Here is a 15,230-nt window from a genome sequence, read left to right as displayed (position 1 = left end):
CCTGAGGTTGCAGTCGTCTTTATTCTTTCTCATGCATTTTATCACTTCCAAAGCTTTAATACATTTGGTGCTTCAATTTTAACTTCAAGCGCTATTATTTGAAACCACTCAAAACAAAAACCTGTATAATGTTAAGCAGGCATGGACAACAGAGTAAAACTACACTTTATATAAAATGCCTTTTGCTCATTAGTATGTGGTTTCTTTGCTGGTTTTTACTCATGACTGCTGAACATAATATATGTATATGTATTTTTTTCTTTTGCAGAGGGTTGTAATGGCACTTTAAAAGGCCTCTTAGATCTTAGCGCAGTTGGAGCAGCAAATGTGATCGCCGGTGAGGACGAAGCGCTTGTTGGCCAGGGACAGGGAGCACTTTCTGCAGTTGAAGCAATACTCGTGCCAGGAGAAGGCCTCATAGTTGACCACGTTGGTGCCGTGGCCGAATCCTGTGAACGTTAGGAGAAATAGTTAGAGGATAAAATTGCAGGGTGGCCAGGTGGTAAAAGAAATTCGAACTAGAAAATCAGATTTTTGTATAAACATAATTAACACCAGGTGGCCCAGTGGATGATTGATTAGCGCGTTGGCCTCATAGTGGGGGACCTGGGTTCAAATCCAGGTTCGGACCTTTCTGTATGGAGTTTGCATGTTCTGCCCGGGCCTGCGTGAGTTTTCTACAGGTACTCCAGTTTCCTCCCACATTCCAAAGACATGCATGGTAGGCTGATTGGACACTGTAAATTTCCCCTAGGTATGGGTGTTAGTGTGCATGGATGCCCGTCTCCTTGTGCCCTGTGATTGGGTGACCATCTATTCAGAGTGTCCCCCGCCTCTGGCCCGAAGTCAGCTGGGATAGGCTCCAGCACCCCCCTGTGACCACAGTGAGGATAAAGGGCTTAAGAAAATGAGATAAAAGTCCAAATGGATTGGACGCCCATGCTTTTTGGAGGCTACGATTTGTTAGCGTCTTACCTGTGATGGGGTTCTTGCACCCGTGGCACTTTTTGGCCACGTCGGTCCGGTAGCAGTCCACGCAGTAGAACGCATCCTCGTGGGCAGTAAAGCGAGTGCCGCTCAGGGGCTTGCGGCAGGTGCGGCACACAAAACACTCACTGTGCCATGGCTGCTCTTGGTAGCTTATCCCTCCGGATGTGATGGGCTGCCAAAGAACATAAAGTCACGTCATCACAAAACTTATCCAACTATGAGCAATTGCCAATTTACAGTATCTCACTCGTGTTCGATGAGAGAGCAAAAAAGGAACTTTAACATTTTCATATCCAATCTTGATTCTTTATTTTGTTCTTTAAAAGAATCTGAACTGAAACTTGATTTTTTTAAACAAAGTTACACCTCTCACGGTCAATATTTAAAATGGCAGAACCAAAATTACAAGCATACAAAGTTTTAAAAAAAAGGTTGAAAATATTCAACAGTATATTCTACAGTGCTGACGTGACGCTCCAATCAGTGTGTTCCGGACTCAGCTCTATCACTAGTGGTTTCCATACTTTAGCTATCAAGTTAGCGGAGAGCCATATGCACGCTTCAAAAGAGCCACATATGGCTCCCCCAGCCATAGGTTCCCTACCACTGCTTTAGAGGGTTGTTCAAGAGCTCAACGCTGCCAACTGAGACACTATGGAGAGTGAGAAAGCAGCAGAGACATCTGTAAATGACAAATATAATACTCACATGCCAGTACAGACGTGCTCTTAAATATTGCCTGTAGGCTGAGGGATTGTGACCAATGAAGTTTGCAGACAATGTTAGTTGAATCAAAGTCCATTGTGTTTGCTCACAGTCCGTTCACAAGTGGAAATAAAGATGTTTATTTGAATCACATACGTGATGCGGGTAACGCTTGAACAATAACTATTTTCATAGGTTAAAAGGTTAAGTTACCGTAGAAAAGTAGTTTGAGTTTGATTTGTGTAATAAGGGACAGCACATAATAATGAACATATTCATGTCTAATGAACAAATATATGTATGTAAGGTTGTAGCCACGGGCTAATTCCATCTTTAGTTCTTTGTGCAGGTTGAAGGTAAACGATGGCACACACACACACAAGTAGCACAGTTTTAGACAGCGTTGTGATCGTAATTTTGTTCGTCTGGCACAGAGGTGGTCGAGAGCCCCTATCCAGTCTGTTTTCCATATCTCCCTCCTCTACCACACCTGAATCAAATGATCAACTCATCAGCAAGCTGTCCAGAAGCATAATACCGATCCCGATTATTTGATTCAGGTGTGTTGGTGAAGGGAGATATGGAAACAAGACTGGATAGCTGCTCTCGAGGACCGGAGTTGGCCACACCTGGTCTAGCAGCTAGGGCAAACTATTCCACAAAGGGCTGCACTGTTGCAGGTTTTCATTCCAGCCCATAAAGAGGACACCTTTTCACCAATCTGGTGTCCTACAAGTGCAATCAGTGGATTGCAGTCAGGTGCTTTTTGTTTTCTTCAGAAATCTCATTGGTTAAACTCTCTGTGCTGGATCGGTTGGAAGAAAAACCTGTACCCACAGTGGCCCTCGAGGACCAGTTTGCTCACCCCTGCTTTAAGATGATTGGCGAAGGGGTTCAGAGACGGGAGTTAAAGTATGGTAATTGGTATTGAGTTCCAGGTATGTGAGGCACGGACAGAGAAAGTGCTTTGGCTGAATGCACTCTTTTTGAAGGGAACTACACAGTTACCTCTGGAGCCAGCCCTTGTTGATGAGTTGGGATTTTCTCTGTACAAAATCTTGCAGTGGAGGAGGAGCTTTGTGATGGAAGATTTGTTAAACTAAGGTGGCTTCTGCATATTTAGCAATTTTCGTTATGCAACATTGTTAGTTCCGACACTGGCCATACCTGCTTGCAGTGGAAGCATTTCTTGGCAAACTTCTTTTCGTGGCACGCAGTGCAGTAGATGTCATCACCCTTGGTCAGGAAGCTCTGCGTACGGATTGGCTGCTTGCACTCGAAGCAGGTGAAGCAGTCCTCATGCCACATTTTGTTCTTGTACTCCACGTTTTTGGAGCCTGTCACACAAATGGGTTGGAATGTTTCTGGGTACCCCCAAAGAAGCCTCAAGCTCGTCCAGTAAAGTGCGTCTCACCTGGCAGGACCACCTTGTAGCAGCCTTGGCAGCGATTGCCATCGGTGCACGAGCTGCACTTGCCGCACATGATCTTGCCGTCGTCACGGGCACAGAAGGATTCGCTGGCCAGTGCCTTATAACACTTGGCACAGCGGAAACAGTCCTCATGCCAGTGGCGGTTTTTGTGGTGCAGCTCCTACACCCCAAAATGGAAAAACGTTAAGTGCTGGCAAATACACGATAGCATTTGGAATACTACGCTCACTTGCTGCTATCCCTCCCGGTTCAAATGGCTTGAATGTCTACAAGCAACTCATTTAAATTCACAACAGCAATATGAAAATAGTGATAGGATGATTATCATTGTGAATGGCCCTGGGTGGGTACTTTTTTATTGAAAAGCACATTGCTCGTTCACAGTCAATGGCAAATTTGCAATTTTTGTTGCATTTCCATTGATTTTACCTACAAAGGAAACCAACTAACAGACCGAAAAGCAAGGGAACCGATGACAATGTTATACATTCATTCATTTTATGAACTGCTTATCCTGACTAGGCTTTAAGGGGGTGCGGGAGCATATCCCAGAAAACTACGGCCGGGGGAGACCCTGATTCAGTAGCTAGCCAATTGCAGGGCACAATGAGGCGGACAATCATTCACGCTTGCATTCATACCTAGGAGCAATTTAGAATGATCAACCAGCCTACCCTGCATGTTTTTGAGATGTGGGAGAAAATCCACACAAGCCTGGGGAGAACATGTAAACTCCACACAGTGAGGACCTGGGATCGAACTCTTGGGCCTATAACTGTGAGTCCAACACACTAACCCAGGGGTAGGGAACCTATGGCTCGGGAGCCACATGTGGCTCTTTTTATGGGTGCATATGATGCTATGATATGAGCTAAAATATGGAAACCGGTGGTGAGAGAGCCGAGTACCCAACGCACCAATAGGAATGTCACGTTGGCACTGTGGCATTGATTATTATTTTTTTATTAGCCTTCTGCATCCATTCTCTCATTGATACTCATTGATATTCATTGATTAGCAACAGCGTAACAATGTTGTCAAAAGAATTCAGAGATTTTTCATACCTTCAAAATGGTAAAATGACTAAAAAAATTGTACATTTTCATGTATTTTGACTATTAAATTGTGAGTATGGCTCTCAAGGAATAACATTTGAAAATAGGAATTGTTTATGGATCTCTATTTCAAAAAGGTTCCTGACCCTTGCGTTAACCACTTGGACGCCGAGCGGCCCAGTGTTATACAAATTACAGAAAAATAGTGTATAAGGACACGTTGACTAAGAAATGTCCAGTTGTATTTTAATCATCATTCATCCATTGTTGGTCTTTCAGGTTGTAGTCACTTTCTTATCAATGCATACTTAATTTTTTAATATTTTGTTTTGGAGCCAATACCCTGGCACCCCCCTGGGCAAGCCTGACAGCCCCCCAGGCTTATAAATCATTGAGAGAAACCTTATACACTAAACCTACAAAACCTTCATACTGACAAAAAAAGTCTTCTAACTTCCAGAAAACACCTACAATAATACAAAAAAATCCTCTCACATCCTTTAAAATAATTTTAAAAAAATATATTTTTTAAATTAAACACAAAAACTCACGATACCTTAATTCTCTACAAAACAAATCCAACACACACTAAAATTGCACCAAATTGTCTTGCACACGTTTAAAAAAAGACTCTTGAGCTGTCCTTGTCGTGCTAAATCACCTTAGAGTCGGCGCCGATGGGTCGCCTGCACTCGGCACAGGTATTGGCGCAGACTTTATCGAAGCACTTGGTGCACACGTGCTTGTCATCCTTCTTTACGTACTTCTTGCCGTGCAGGTTGTCGCGGCAGTAGAAGCAGTCAAAGCGCTCTGTCATAGTGGATGTCAGGTAACTCCTGGGACCTGTGGAAAAAGGATGGAAAGGCTCCTTAGCATAAAAAAGCACAACAAAGCAGCAAACAAAGTTCACTTGTCAGAATTCTTAGAATTCCATTAAATGAAAACAGGACAGAACGGAGATGAGTCATTATCAGCTTGGGTTATCAGGAATTCCATCACAGGAATGCAGAAGGGCCGATCTGGGAAAATTGCAGGGCTGGCTTAGCAGGGGAAATAGATGATTGATGGACTGACTTCATTTCGTTTGAAAACAATACAGCTGGAATTATGAGCAAAGGATCAAAGGTCAAGGCATTTGGTCTTCCGAAGCATGACAACACGCACAATATTTGGGATGCCAGATGACAGACAATCTCTTACACTTGTGTTTGTGTGTGTTTACGTTCATGCCGCTGTGTTCAAGTGTGTCCTTGTGCTTCTCTTGTCTGTGTGTGGGTGCCCGTTTAAGGTTTGTGCATTTTTTTAGCCTTTGCACATATTTACATCCATTAACAGTGACAGTTGTCCAAGCCAACATGACCTGGAGTGGTGGCAGCAATCAAATGCTCTATGGTAGTATGCTAAAGTTACTGTGTGGCCAATGTAAAATAAATAAATAAATAACTCTGGTATGTCTATCAACAAGTAATTATTAAATATTCAAAAAAAAAAAACAAAACTGAAAAATAAATATTATTATTTTTTTAGTTTTAATTAACAAAAAACATGTCAATTTTTTTAAAAAGGAAAAAAACTAAACTGAATATTCTTTAAAGCTTCCCCCAGTGCTTTACGGGCCTGGTGGGGTACTACATTTTTTTCCACATGTTTTTATTCATAGTTGTTTATAGGCCTTGGAGGCGGCCCGGAGTAAAGTTGTTAGTGCGTCTGCCTTACAGTTCTGGGGTCGAGGGTTTGATCCCAGGACTGTCCTCACTGTGTAGAGCAGGGGTGGCCAACCCGCGGCTCTAGAGCCGCATGCGGCTCTTTGGCTGATTTCATGCGGCTCTTTAAGCGATATTCTGGCGTAAGGCGTAAGTGTAAACCATGGTCAAACACACCGTAACAACCCCATTTAAGAGATTAATTTACCCGACCGCTAGATTCACGAGATCCACCAACTTCAGCAAATACCGCACTATCGCCACATACGGCGCTGTACGGAGCCACTGTCCGACCGCAAACGCCACTATTAGCCACAAATAATGCTCAGAATTGCACCAAACTTCATCAATAGTACACACAGGGTCCCAGCACGTAGTCCGAGCCGTCAAACAGCTGCTAGTTTAGCCTGTTACCTGCACTCGGGGATCCACTCGTCGGGGCTTCAGGGGCTTTCACATGACAAGCTTAAAAAATGCTTGGCTGGCGCTGCCATTCATTTACACTAGGTGGCGCACTGACCAGGTGAGCCAGTTTGAATTGAAAAGAAGAAGAATAACGTCTGATGTGATGTCAAACGCGCGAGATTATTTGAGTTGTAAATAATTTGTTTCAAGCGCTCTCAAAATGGCAGGAAAAAAATGCACAGCCAAACGAAAATATGAAGAAGAGAACAGGACATTTTTAACAGAGTGGGAGAATTTATATTTTTTTGTTGAACGTAATGGCAAGCCATTCTGCCTTATATGTCAGGCATCATTGGCGCATTTCAAAGCTTCAAATCTTCAGCGTCACTTTAACTCAATCCATCCTTACATCGACGAGGAATTTCCAAAAGGGACTGAACCTCGCAAGCAGAGGTTGGTCACTTTGAAAAGTCAGGCAGAAAAGCAGATGCAGTTTTTCAAAAAATTAACAAAACACTCAAAAACCATAACTCTTGCTTCATATCAACTGGCTTGGAACATCGTTGGAGATGATTGATCTTTGTGAGGAGGATCAACTGAAAGCTGTTTTCAGGGAAGGGATCATTGAGTTCTGGAAACGTATTCCGATGGGAAAAATACCCCAACATCAAACGAGCTGCGCTAAAGATCCTGTCGATGTTTGGGTCAACGTACGTCTGCGAGTCTGTGTTTTCCACCCTGAAACATGTGAAATCAAAGCATCGATCTGTTTTGACTGACACTCATGTGAAAGAGTGTGCTTCGAGTGGCAACAACGGAATACAAGCCAGATTTGAGGAGGATTGTTCAGGACAAGGAATGCCAGAAGTCCCACTAAGCAGCATAGTAAGAGAAAAATGTCATTGAAAATTGTTATATTTTTGTTTGTGGACTTGCTTTAACTGAGAGTTTGTGTGTGTGTGTGTGAGACAGTGCACACAATGTTAACTGTTGAAAAAAATAACTGTCATTATCTTGCTGTGGGTCATTTTCAATAAATCTGGCTGAGCAGAGGTCTGTGTGTGCCCATGTATGATGTGGCTCTTTGCAGTAACACAGTAAAAAAAGTGGCTCTTAGTCTCTGACTGGTTGGCCACCCCTGGTGTAGAGTTTGCATGTTCTATTTTGGGTTTGCATTTGTTTTCTCCAGCTCCTCCAGTCTCCCTCCATATCCCAAAAATATGCATCATAGGCTGGTTGAGCACTCTAAATTCGCCCTAAGTATGAGTGTGAGCGTGAACTGCAACACCTCCCGCAACTCTTGTTAAGATAAGCGGTAAGGAAAATTAATGAATGAGAGACCTCCAGTGGGGTTCCCTACTCCCTGGATTTTACTAACCCACTATTCTCTGATTTCTGTAGTCCTTATTGGTCAGTGACTGCCAGCACTCTCAGTTCAATGTAATGCCTATCCCGTGTGTGTTGAATTCTTGCAGTCCACAGCTGTGTGTCAGGGATAAAGAAGATGCCGTTGCCGTCATCACGAAACAAATCACAGCGTATTTTCTAAACTCTGACTTCTATTTGAGGACCACTAAGCTCGGTCTGACTAACGGCCCCCCGGTGGGAGTTGCCCACTTGCTTGACTTTCATCTTTGTTCCCATTTGTGACAGCTGAGCTCCATCACTACCAGATGAGTAACAACACTTGCTGGGATGAGTCACACCAGAACACAACAGCAACAGTACAGGGTTAAGGTATTACATGTCTCCAGTGTTTTCCTGATTTATGGCAACAGACGTGGAATGTTCCACCGCAAGGGAGTTGACCTTTTGGATTTTTTTCTGGAACCGCCTACTGACTATCATTGGCTCCCTTTATTTGTGAGAAATGTTGAGCTCATCATCCCGGACCAAATATTTTGAAATGTCACCCTGGCCTTTGACCGTGCCACTCATCCCTCAGTCCAAGCAGACTGCATTTCTACACTTGTCAAGATGATATCATAGAATATGAAATCAAAAAATGTGCGACAATTTGAGAAGTGGAGACTGACTAGGCTAAAATGTCAGAATGCAGTAGACTCATAATTATTGAAATCATTCTTTAATGCTTGTCACTCAGTAGTTGGCCAAAATAAAAATTGCTAAATATGTAAATATTTGCCCCTTAACATGAATACAACTCAAACTCTGAAGACCCGACTTGGTCTCCAAGACCTTCCTTTAAAGATCCTTGTTTTGTCTTAACTTGGGAATTTCTATAAAACAGGCACTCTATAATATTTACATTAATGGGATTTTATTAATTTTTTTAAATTAGTGTAGTATTAACATTTCACTGCCTGTCAGAATGACTGTCACCTAATCTAAATAATGTTTCATTTATCCCATATTTTTAACATTGTTTTTATGGTCTTGGGATCAGCTTGTCCCAACTCCCAAAATTTTAATTTTGTCAAGATTTCAGTGAGTTTTTGTATCAGAGAATCTGGTTTTCACCATAGGAACAATATGGCTTCTTGGACGGGGAAAATGGACATCCTGAGCATTGATGCTCATCTCAATACAAATTTTGCTCAAAATTACCTCCACTTCTTTTTAACTATGTCTCAGACATTAAATTCTGGAAGACAAAAAAAAATCCATCAGAGAAAAACCCAACTTGACTATCTTGAAGCAATGACAAATTACTAGGTGTCCTCCAGGGCTCAATTTTGGGTCCACTACCCATTTTAAATATCAAGAGAATTGAAGCATTCATTCATTCTCTTTAACAAAAGAAATGGCTGAATGTTAAGACCAACCGTATGTTTACATGTGCATGTGTATGTATATATGTCTATATATATATATATATATATATATATATATATATATATATATATATATATATATGTATATATATATACATATATATATATACATATATATACATATATATATATAAATATATATACATATACATACATATATATATCTATATATATATATATATATTATTTCAGCAACCCGCTTATTTATTTATTAACTTATTTATTACCTATTTATTTATGTCTAAAATGTATTTTCCTGTGTGTATTCTCACCCTTTTGCTACTGTGACAGTGAAATTTTCCAAATATGGGATGAATAAAGTTATCTAATCTAATCTAATTCATTTGCCGCACCACGTATCCTCACAAGGGTTGCAGGAGGTGGTGGAGCCTATCCCAGTCAACTATGGGCACCCTGAATTGGTGGCCAGCCAATTGCAGAGGACAAGGAGATGGACAACCACTCATACTCATTCATACCTAGGGGCAATTTACACTCTTCAACCCTAACCCAAACCATGCAGGTTTTGGGATGTGGTAGGAAGCAAGAGAAAACCCATTGGGAGTACATGCAAATGCTGAAATGAAATCATGTGCTTACAAGTTAGCAGAGATAGTGAAGCGTTCAAACAGCAAGCTGTGAATATATTTCTCTTTGGATGTACCATTATGGCATTTTTAAAGAAAATTACAGTAGTTTTACTTTACAACTGCAATTGCTACATAACAGTTTAACGCAATAAGACTGTTGGTCACCATACCTGAGTGCTTGAAGAAAGTCATGATTCTCGTATCGGCGGTGAAATTCGCAAGTCGAGACAAAAGATGGAGGAAACCACGAGAGGTGTGTGAACCTCCATGCACTATATAAGTTCTCGTGGCCCGTTTGTACACCCCCCTTGCGCGTACCCATCTCCAATCCAAATCCAACCTTCCTTTTTAGGTTCTGGAGAACACAGAAACTAGATTAGGTGATGGAGATTGAATTTCACTGCTGTCCAATCACCATTTCAAAAATAGGTTAAAAAAAATTGGGTTCTGAATGATGGCGGACCTCCGAGGACAACAGATACTCCCAAAGCCCCCCGCCTGTTAAAGGTTGTGTCGCAACTCATCATGATGACTCACAGAGGGATACGGGGATGCTTGACTTTTCTCTTACTATTTCAGTTTTACTACTGTTGAAATCATAAGTTAATGTGTGGGCAACAGTATATTTGGTCGTATTATTTGACTTTTCATCTTTTACCTGAATTTATTTTCTATTTTGTTTTTCATATTCAGTTAACATATTTCTCCACGGGCAGCCCGGTGGATCGAGTGGTTAGTGCGTCGGCCCCACAGCTCTGGGGTTCTGGGTTCAAGTGCAGGTCAGTCCACCTGTGTGGAGTTTGCATGTTCTCCCCGGGCCTGCGTTGGTTTCCCCCGGGTATTCCGTTTTCCTCCCACATTCTAAAAACATGCATGGTAGGCTGATTGGACACGATTTTACAGGCAATTGAGGGTGTACCAGAATATTCTGTATTTTGCTTTTTCCTTTTAAATCTTTTTTTTTACATTAATTATTCAGTATGTTTTTCGCAAGACATTGTTAAAGTTACATGTTACTTTAGAAAAAAAATCAAAATTTGTAATTTTTATCTATTTTATACGTAAATTGTAGTTTTATGATGACAATAGATATTAAGCATGAAATGATAGGGGTGTACGTGTAAGTGAGCTGGCTCGCCAATACGAGAGTAGTACCTCAACAATATGTACCATTCTCAAGCATAAGGATGCTATAAACCACGTGTCAAAGTGGCGGCCCGGGGGCCAAATCTGGCCCACCGCATCATTTTGTGTGGCCCGGGAAAGTAAATCATGAGTGCCGACTTTCTGTTTCTGCATCAAATTAAAATGAAGAGCATAGATGTATATTACATTTCCTGATTTTCCCCCTTTTAAATCAATAATTGTAATTTTTTAATCATTTTTTCTGTGTTTTTAGTTCAAAAATCATTTTGTAAAATCTAAATAAAAAAAAAAAAGCTAAAATAAACATTGTTTTAGATCTATAAAAAGCGGAATATTCAGGGCTTTTAATCCAGTTCTTTTAATCCATGTATAAAAAAAATCTAAATATTATATCTAAAATGGTCCGGCCCACGTGAAATCAAGTTGACGTTAAAGCGTCCCGTGAACCAACCCGAGTCTGACACCCCTGCTATAAAGGGTATCAAGCCTTCCCAAGGACTAACCATCATTTCCAAGCTGCGCACTGACATTCATACCGAGATGGCGAGTCTTCTTTTAATATGGATAAAAGATAAACCCTAAGTGGGAAAATTGGGATACACTCGGCAGCAAGTTTCGTTTCGAAAGGCACGGTGGAATACATTAACAACACCTTTGTCTCAGTTATCGCACAATAAGGTTCAAGTTTAGTGTAACTTAAGATTAAAACTTATTTTTAAGTGTGTGTATAATAATCTAAATTCATTTCAGTTAAATTTAAAGTTTATGTTGTGTTACGAGCGTCTTGCCGTCAAGTCCGCGTTAAGCCGCTACCGTCTGTCTGTACTGAATGTCACATTTTAGTATTGAAGATCATAACCATTAGTTAGGTATTTGTTACTTTGTAAGTAGTTGGTGAATTCGAACAAATAAAATATGTTTTTCCATTGTAATTATCTGTTTTTTGTGTTGTTTTTTTCAGAGGGTGGGTATGGATTAATTTGTATTTAGTTATTTTCCATGGGAAAATTTGGTCCTGGAATGCATTAAGCTCGTATCCCATTTTATTACTGTACACATTTACATTTTTTTTGTTAAAATATTTTGGTTTCTATTCATTCATTTATTTATTTTTGGCCAGCAGAATTTTCAAAGTCCCAATAACAATTTACTTCTGACCAAAAGTGATTAAAAAAAAAAAAACCTCATTCATTCATCTTCCGTACCATTTATTCCGATTGTGATGCGTACAAGCCTATCCTAGCCAACCACAGGCAACAGGCAGGGGTCACCCTCAATTAGTTGCCAGCCAATCGCAGGGCACAACGAAACAGACTCATTCTTACAATCGCACCGCCACCAAGTAGCAATTGAACCCAGTCTGCTTGCACCCATGTCAGGCAAAATAACCACTGCACCATCGGGTGGCATGTCATCTTTTCGAAATTGTTATATTTTTCCTTCATTTTCTACCCGACTCCGACGCTTGGTTCACTGATTGCTCACTTAAACGAGGTCAACATTTCAATTTCACTTTTTAGTCACGTCATTGTTTCCGTTACCTGTGTGTTCCACACTAACTTGGAAAAAAAACAGGAAAACAGTGCTTGAAAATTGTGTCTGCATCCTCTAAATTGTGTTAGTGTTGACAGATGCCTCTGCATTATAACCAAATGGTGCCAATGACTCACACAGGCAAGTGTTGTGTAGCAAAGGTCATTGTAGGTCAACAGTCTGTAAATGCACACACACATTTAAGATAAAAACCCTTGAGGTCTAATTTAGTCGCGCCTGCTTCTGCGACCCCCAAGTGGAAGCTCGAGCACACATGTTGACTAACACTGTTACTACAAATGAACTAGTTAATAGCTATTTTTTTAATGGAAGTGGAAAAAATATGTTTGCAGTTGTGATATTATCATCTGACACAAGCACTGTAGTAACATTCTTAACTTAGCCCCAGAGGTCTTATTCTGAAAAACCCAGCCTTTTAGTCAGAAGCTTTTATTGTGAAGCTAGCACAAAATGGTACATTTCATTTTAAAGCAACTTGTACTTATATTAGTTGTATAAACCTATTTACTTTTGATAGTTTTTGAAATACTTTATACATCTGATTGTATGTTTTGCTGCAACACCCAAATTTCTCTTATGTGGGAATCAATAAAGAATTTTGTAATTTCAGCGCATTACTGTTGTATTGTTAGCTTCTTTTGTAAGCTACCACGCAATTCTAGTTGTCAAAATTAATGATTATTAATAATAAATTGAACACCCTCAGGATTACCCCCAAAAATCCAGCATGGTGGTAAAAAAGCACATTGGCAGCCCACCATGTTTTTTGGGGACAAAAAATAAATAAAAATAAATAAAAATGTTAAGTTGACAGTATATTTGTTTTTTTTTACCTTTATTAACAATACTTAAATGCACCGCTTCCTATTTTAGAAAAGTGTGAAATACAGTTTTAACAAAAAACAAAAATGCAATGCATTTCAATGCAATGGCAGAACTACAACAGGTTTGTTCACATTTTGACCATAAAATGTTGTTATTGCGCTTTCAGTCCTATCCTCATATGTGGTTTAAGTGCGGTTCAAATTTGTGTGTGTGTGTTTTATGTAGCACTATTTTACCCTGTCAAGCTGAAGGATGGTTGCGAGAAAGGCCTGGCGGCCCGCCAGGCTAATAAAACGCAGGCAGAAACCCCCACACTACAATTTCTCTTCATTACAAGGAAGCACAATTCAGCAATGATGCTCATAAAAGTACTTAAGTGCATCAATGTGTTTGTTTTGTTAAATTTAATTGACCCGAGTGCTGTGTGACTGTGCTTCATGGGCGGGAAGTAATGAATTACATTTACTCTCATTAGTATAGCTAAGTAATTTTCTTGTGCAATTTTCTTTTTGTATGGAGTGAGAATAGAACTAAATGAAAGACGCGAGCAAAGGAGAACAAATGTAAAATGTCATCTATGCAAGAGTACTTTACCCGAGTAGACTCCGTCCACCCTTGCTTTGGTTGTTAGTCAATGTTTTTCATCCAAATTAAGGCTACTTAAAGTTGGCACTATTGAAAAAAAAATCAACATCCGTCCACAATGCTCTCAATATCACCAAAATGTTCAAGAAACCAAAATTCAAGTTTAATCCACCTTATTATCATCATCTTAAGTTTCTTGTATAAGTGTAAGAAGATGAAAATGAAGTGGATTGAACTTGAATTTTGGTTTCTTCAACATTTTGTTGAACAAGTTCAGGTTGGTGAATTTCAAGTTCAATCCAATTCAGCTTCGCCAATCAGATAATTAATCCACATTCTCCCAAAAATATGAACAAATTCACAAACTTATAAATTGCGGAAAAGGTTTAACACATGTTTTCGGGAAATGTTTCATGATTTTGAGAAGATGATGTCATTCGAGAAACTTGGAACACGGCAGAAAACTACTACCCTACGAAAACCATTGACAGTGATAGACGTCCATTCCATAAAGACTGGGAGCTCTGGCAGCGATTATTCAATGTCAGCCTCACCTAGTCCAAATAGATTGGACATCTAAAAAAGGATTACTAACATTCCTTCAAACGGTTTCCAAACTCCCTAAATAACCAAAGCAAGCCAAAGGAATCCTCATAAAGATGAAAGAGACTAACAAAAGGCCAATTGTGTCATCAGCGCATTTTTAGCATCACATAATTAGACTCACCTTCAAGAATGATAATGCGACCGCTGCCTTGTCAGCTGAGCTGGGAAATGTGGTCGCCCTTTAAAAGCTACGGGCCGATCCAGAGGGAGGAACAAACCCAAAAGAAAAAAAAAGTGGAGGACAGAAGCCAAACCTCCGTTAAGTGTTTGCAAACAATGACCTCAAGCAGGAATTCGAAGGCTAAAAATGAAGACGACGTAGCACTAAGTTACAAAGATATACATAGTTAGGACTTTTTCACCCAAAAGAAAAGGGATAAAAATAAATAAACAAATAAATAATTCATCACTATCAATAATCAAAATACTCCACAACTGATAATATTTTCTTTCAAAGCTGCCCATCACTTTTCTGATTTTTTTTTTTAGTTTGTGCTGGGATAACGTGTCTTTGATCCTTTGTATAGTACCTAAAGTGACTTCTTAATGTGAAAACTCATCTAGTTCAAATTAAGATTTTAGCTAACCTGCAAGTAATTGAAACCTTTCAATCAATCAAAAGCCTTTATTGTCATTATGCAACAGCTGCGTATAACAAAATTAGTGGTGCTACTCCACAAAGTGCGTGTTTCAGTAAAAACATAAATAAGTAATGTAAAAAGTCATGTCCGGATGATAATAATGCTAACGTTTAAAAAAATAAAAAAATCTTTCAGATAAGAAAAAAATGTAAATTGTAAGTCTTGATAAGAAGTGTTTTTGTATTTTTATATATTTAC

General features: G+C 39.8%; 1 protein-coding gene across 2 annotated transcripts; it reads right to left on the bottom strand.

The window, feature by feature from the left end:
* Nucleotides 1-2: 2 nt before the first annotated feature.
* On the bottom strand, nucleotides 3-14,873 carry fhl1a (four and a half LIM domains 1a). Of its 2 annotated transcripts, none has more exons than XM_077608648.1 (6): nucleotides 14,513-14,873; nucleotides 4,844-5,025; nucleotides 3,110-3,287; nucleotides 2,863-3,032; nucleotides 976-1,162; nucleotides 3-449 (listed from the first exon to the last, which is right to left on the bottom strand). In XM_077608648.1, the coding sequence occupies exons 2-6, from the start codon at nucleotides 4,997-4,999 to the stop codon at nucleotides 298-300; spliced, it is 843 nt and encodes a 280-aa protein (XP_077464774.1). In that variant the 5' UTR covers nucleotides 5,000-5,025; nucleotides 14,513-14,873; the 3' UTR covers nucleotides 3-297. The 2 variants fall into 2 exon arrangements, with proteins under 2 accessions (XP_077464774.1, XP_077464773.1); XM_077608647.1 differs by lacking the exon at nucleotides 14,513-14,873 and adding an exon at nucleotides 9,846-10,033.
* Nucleotides 14,874-15,230: the final 357 nt, after the last annotated feature.

This window comes from Stigmatopora argus, chromosome 9 (assembly GCF_051989625.1).
Source record: "Stigmatopora argus isolate UIUO_Sarg chromosome 9, RoL_Sarg_1.0, whole genome shotgun sequence".
NCBI lineage: Eukaryota > Metazoa > Chordata > Actinopteri > Syngnathiformes > Syngnathidae > Stigmatopora > Stigmatopora argus.
The sequence above is the reverse complement of the archived record's forward strand: the minus strand, read 5'-3'. Positions and strand labels throughout refer to the sequence as shown.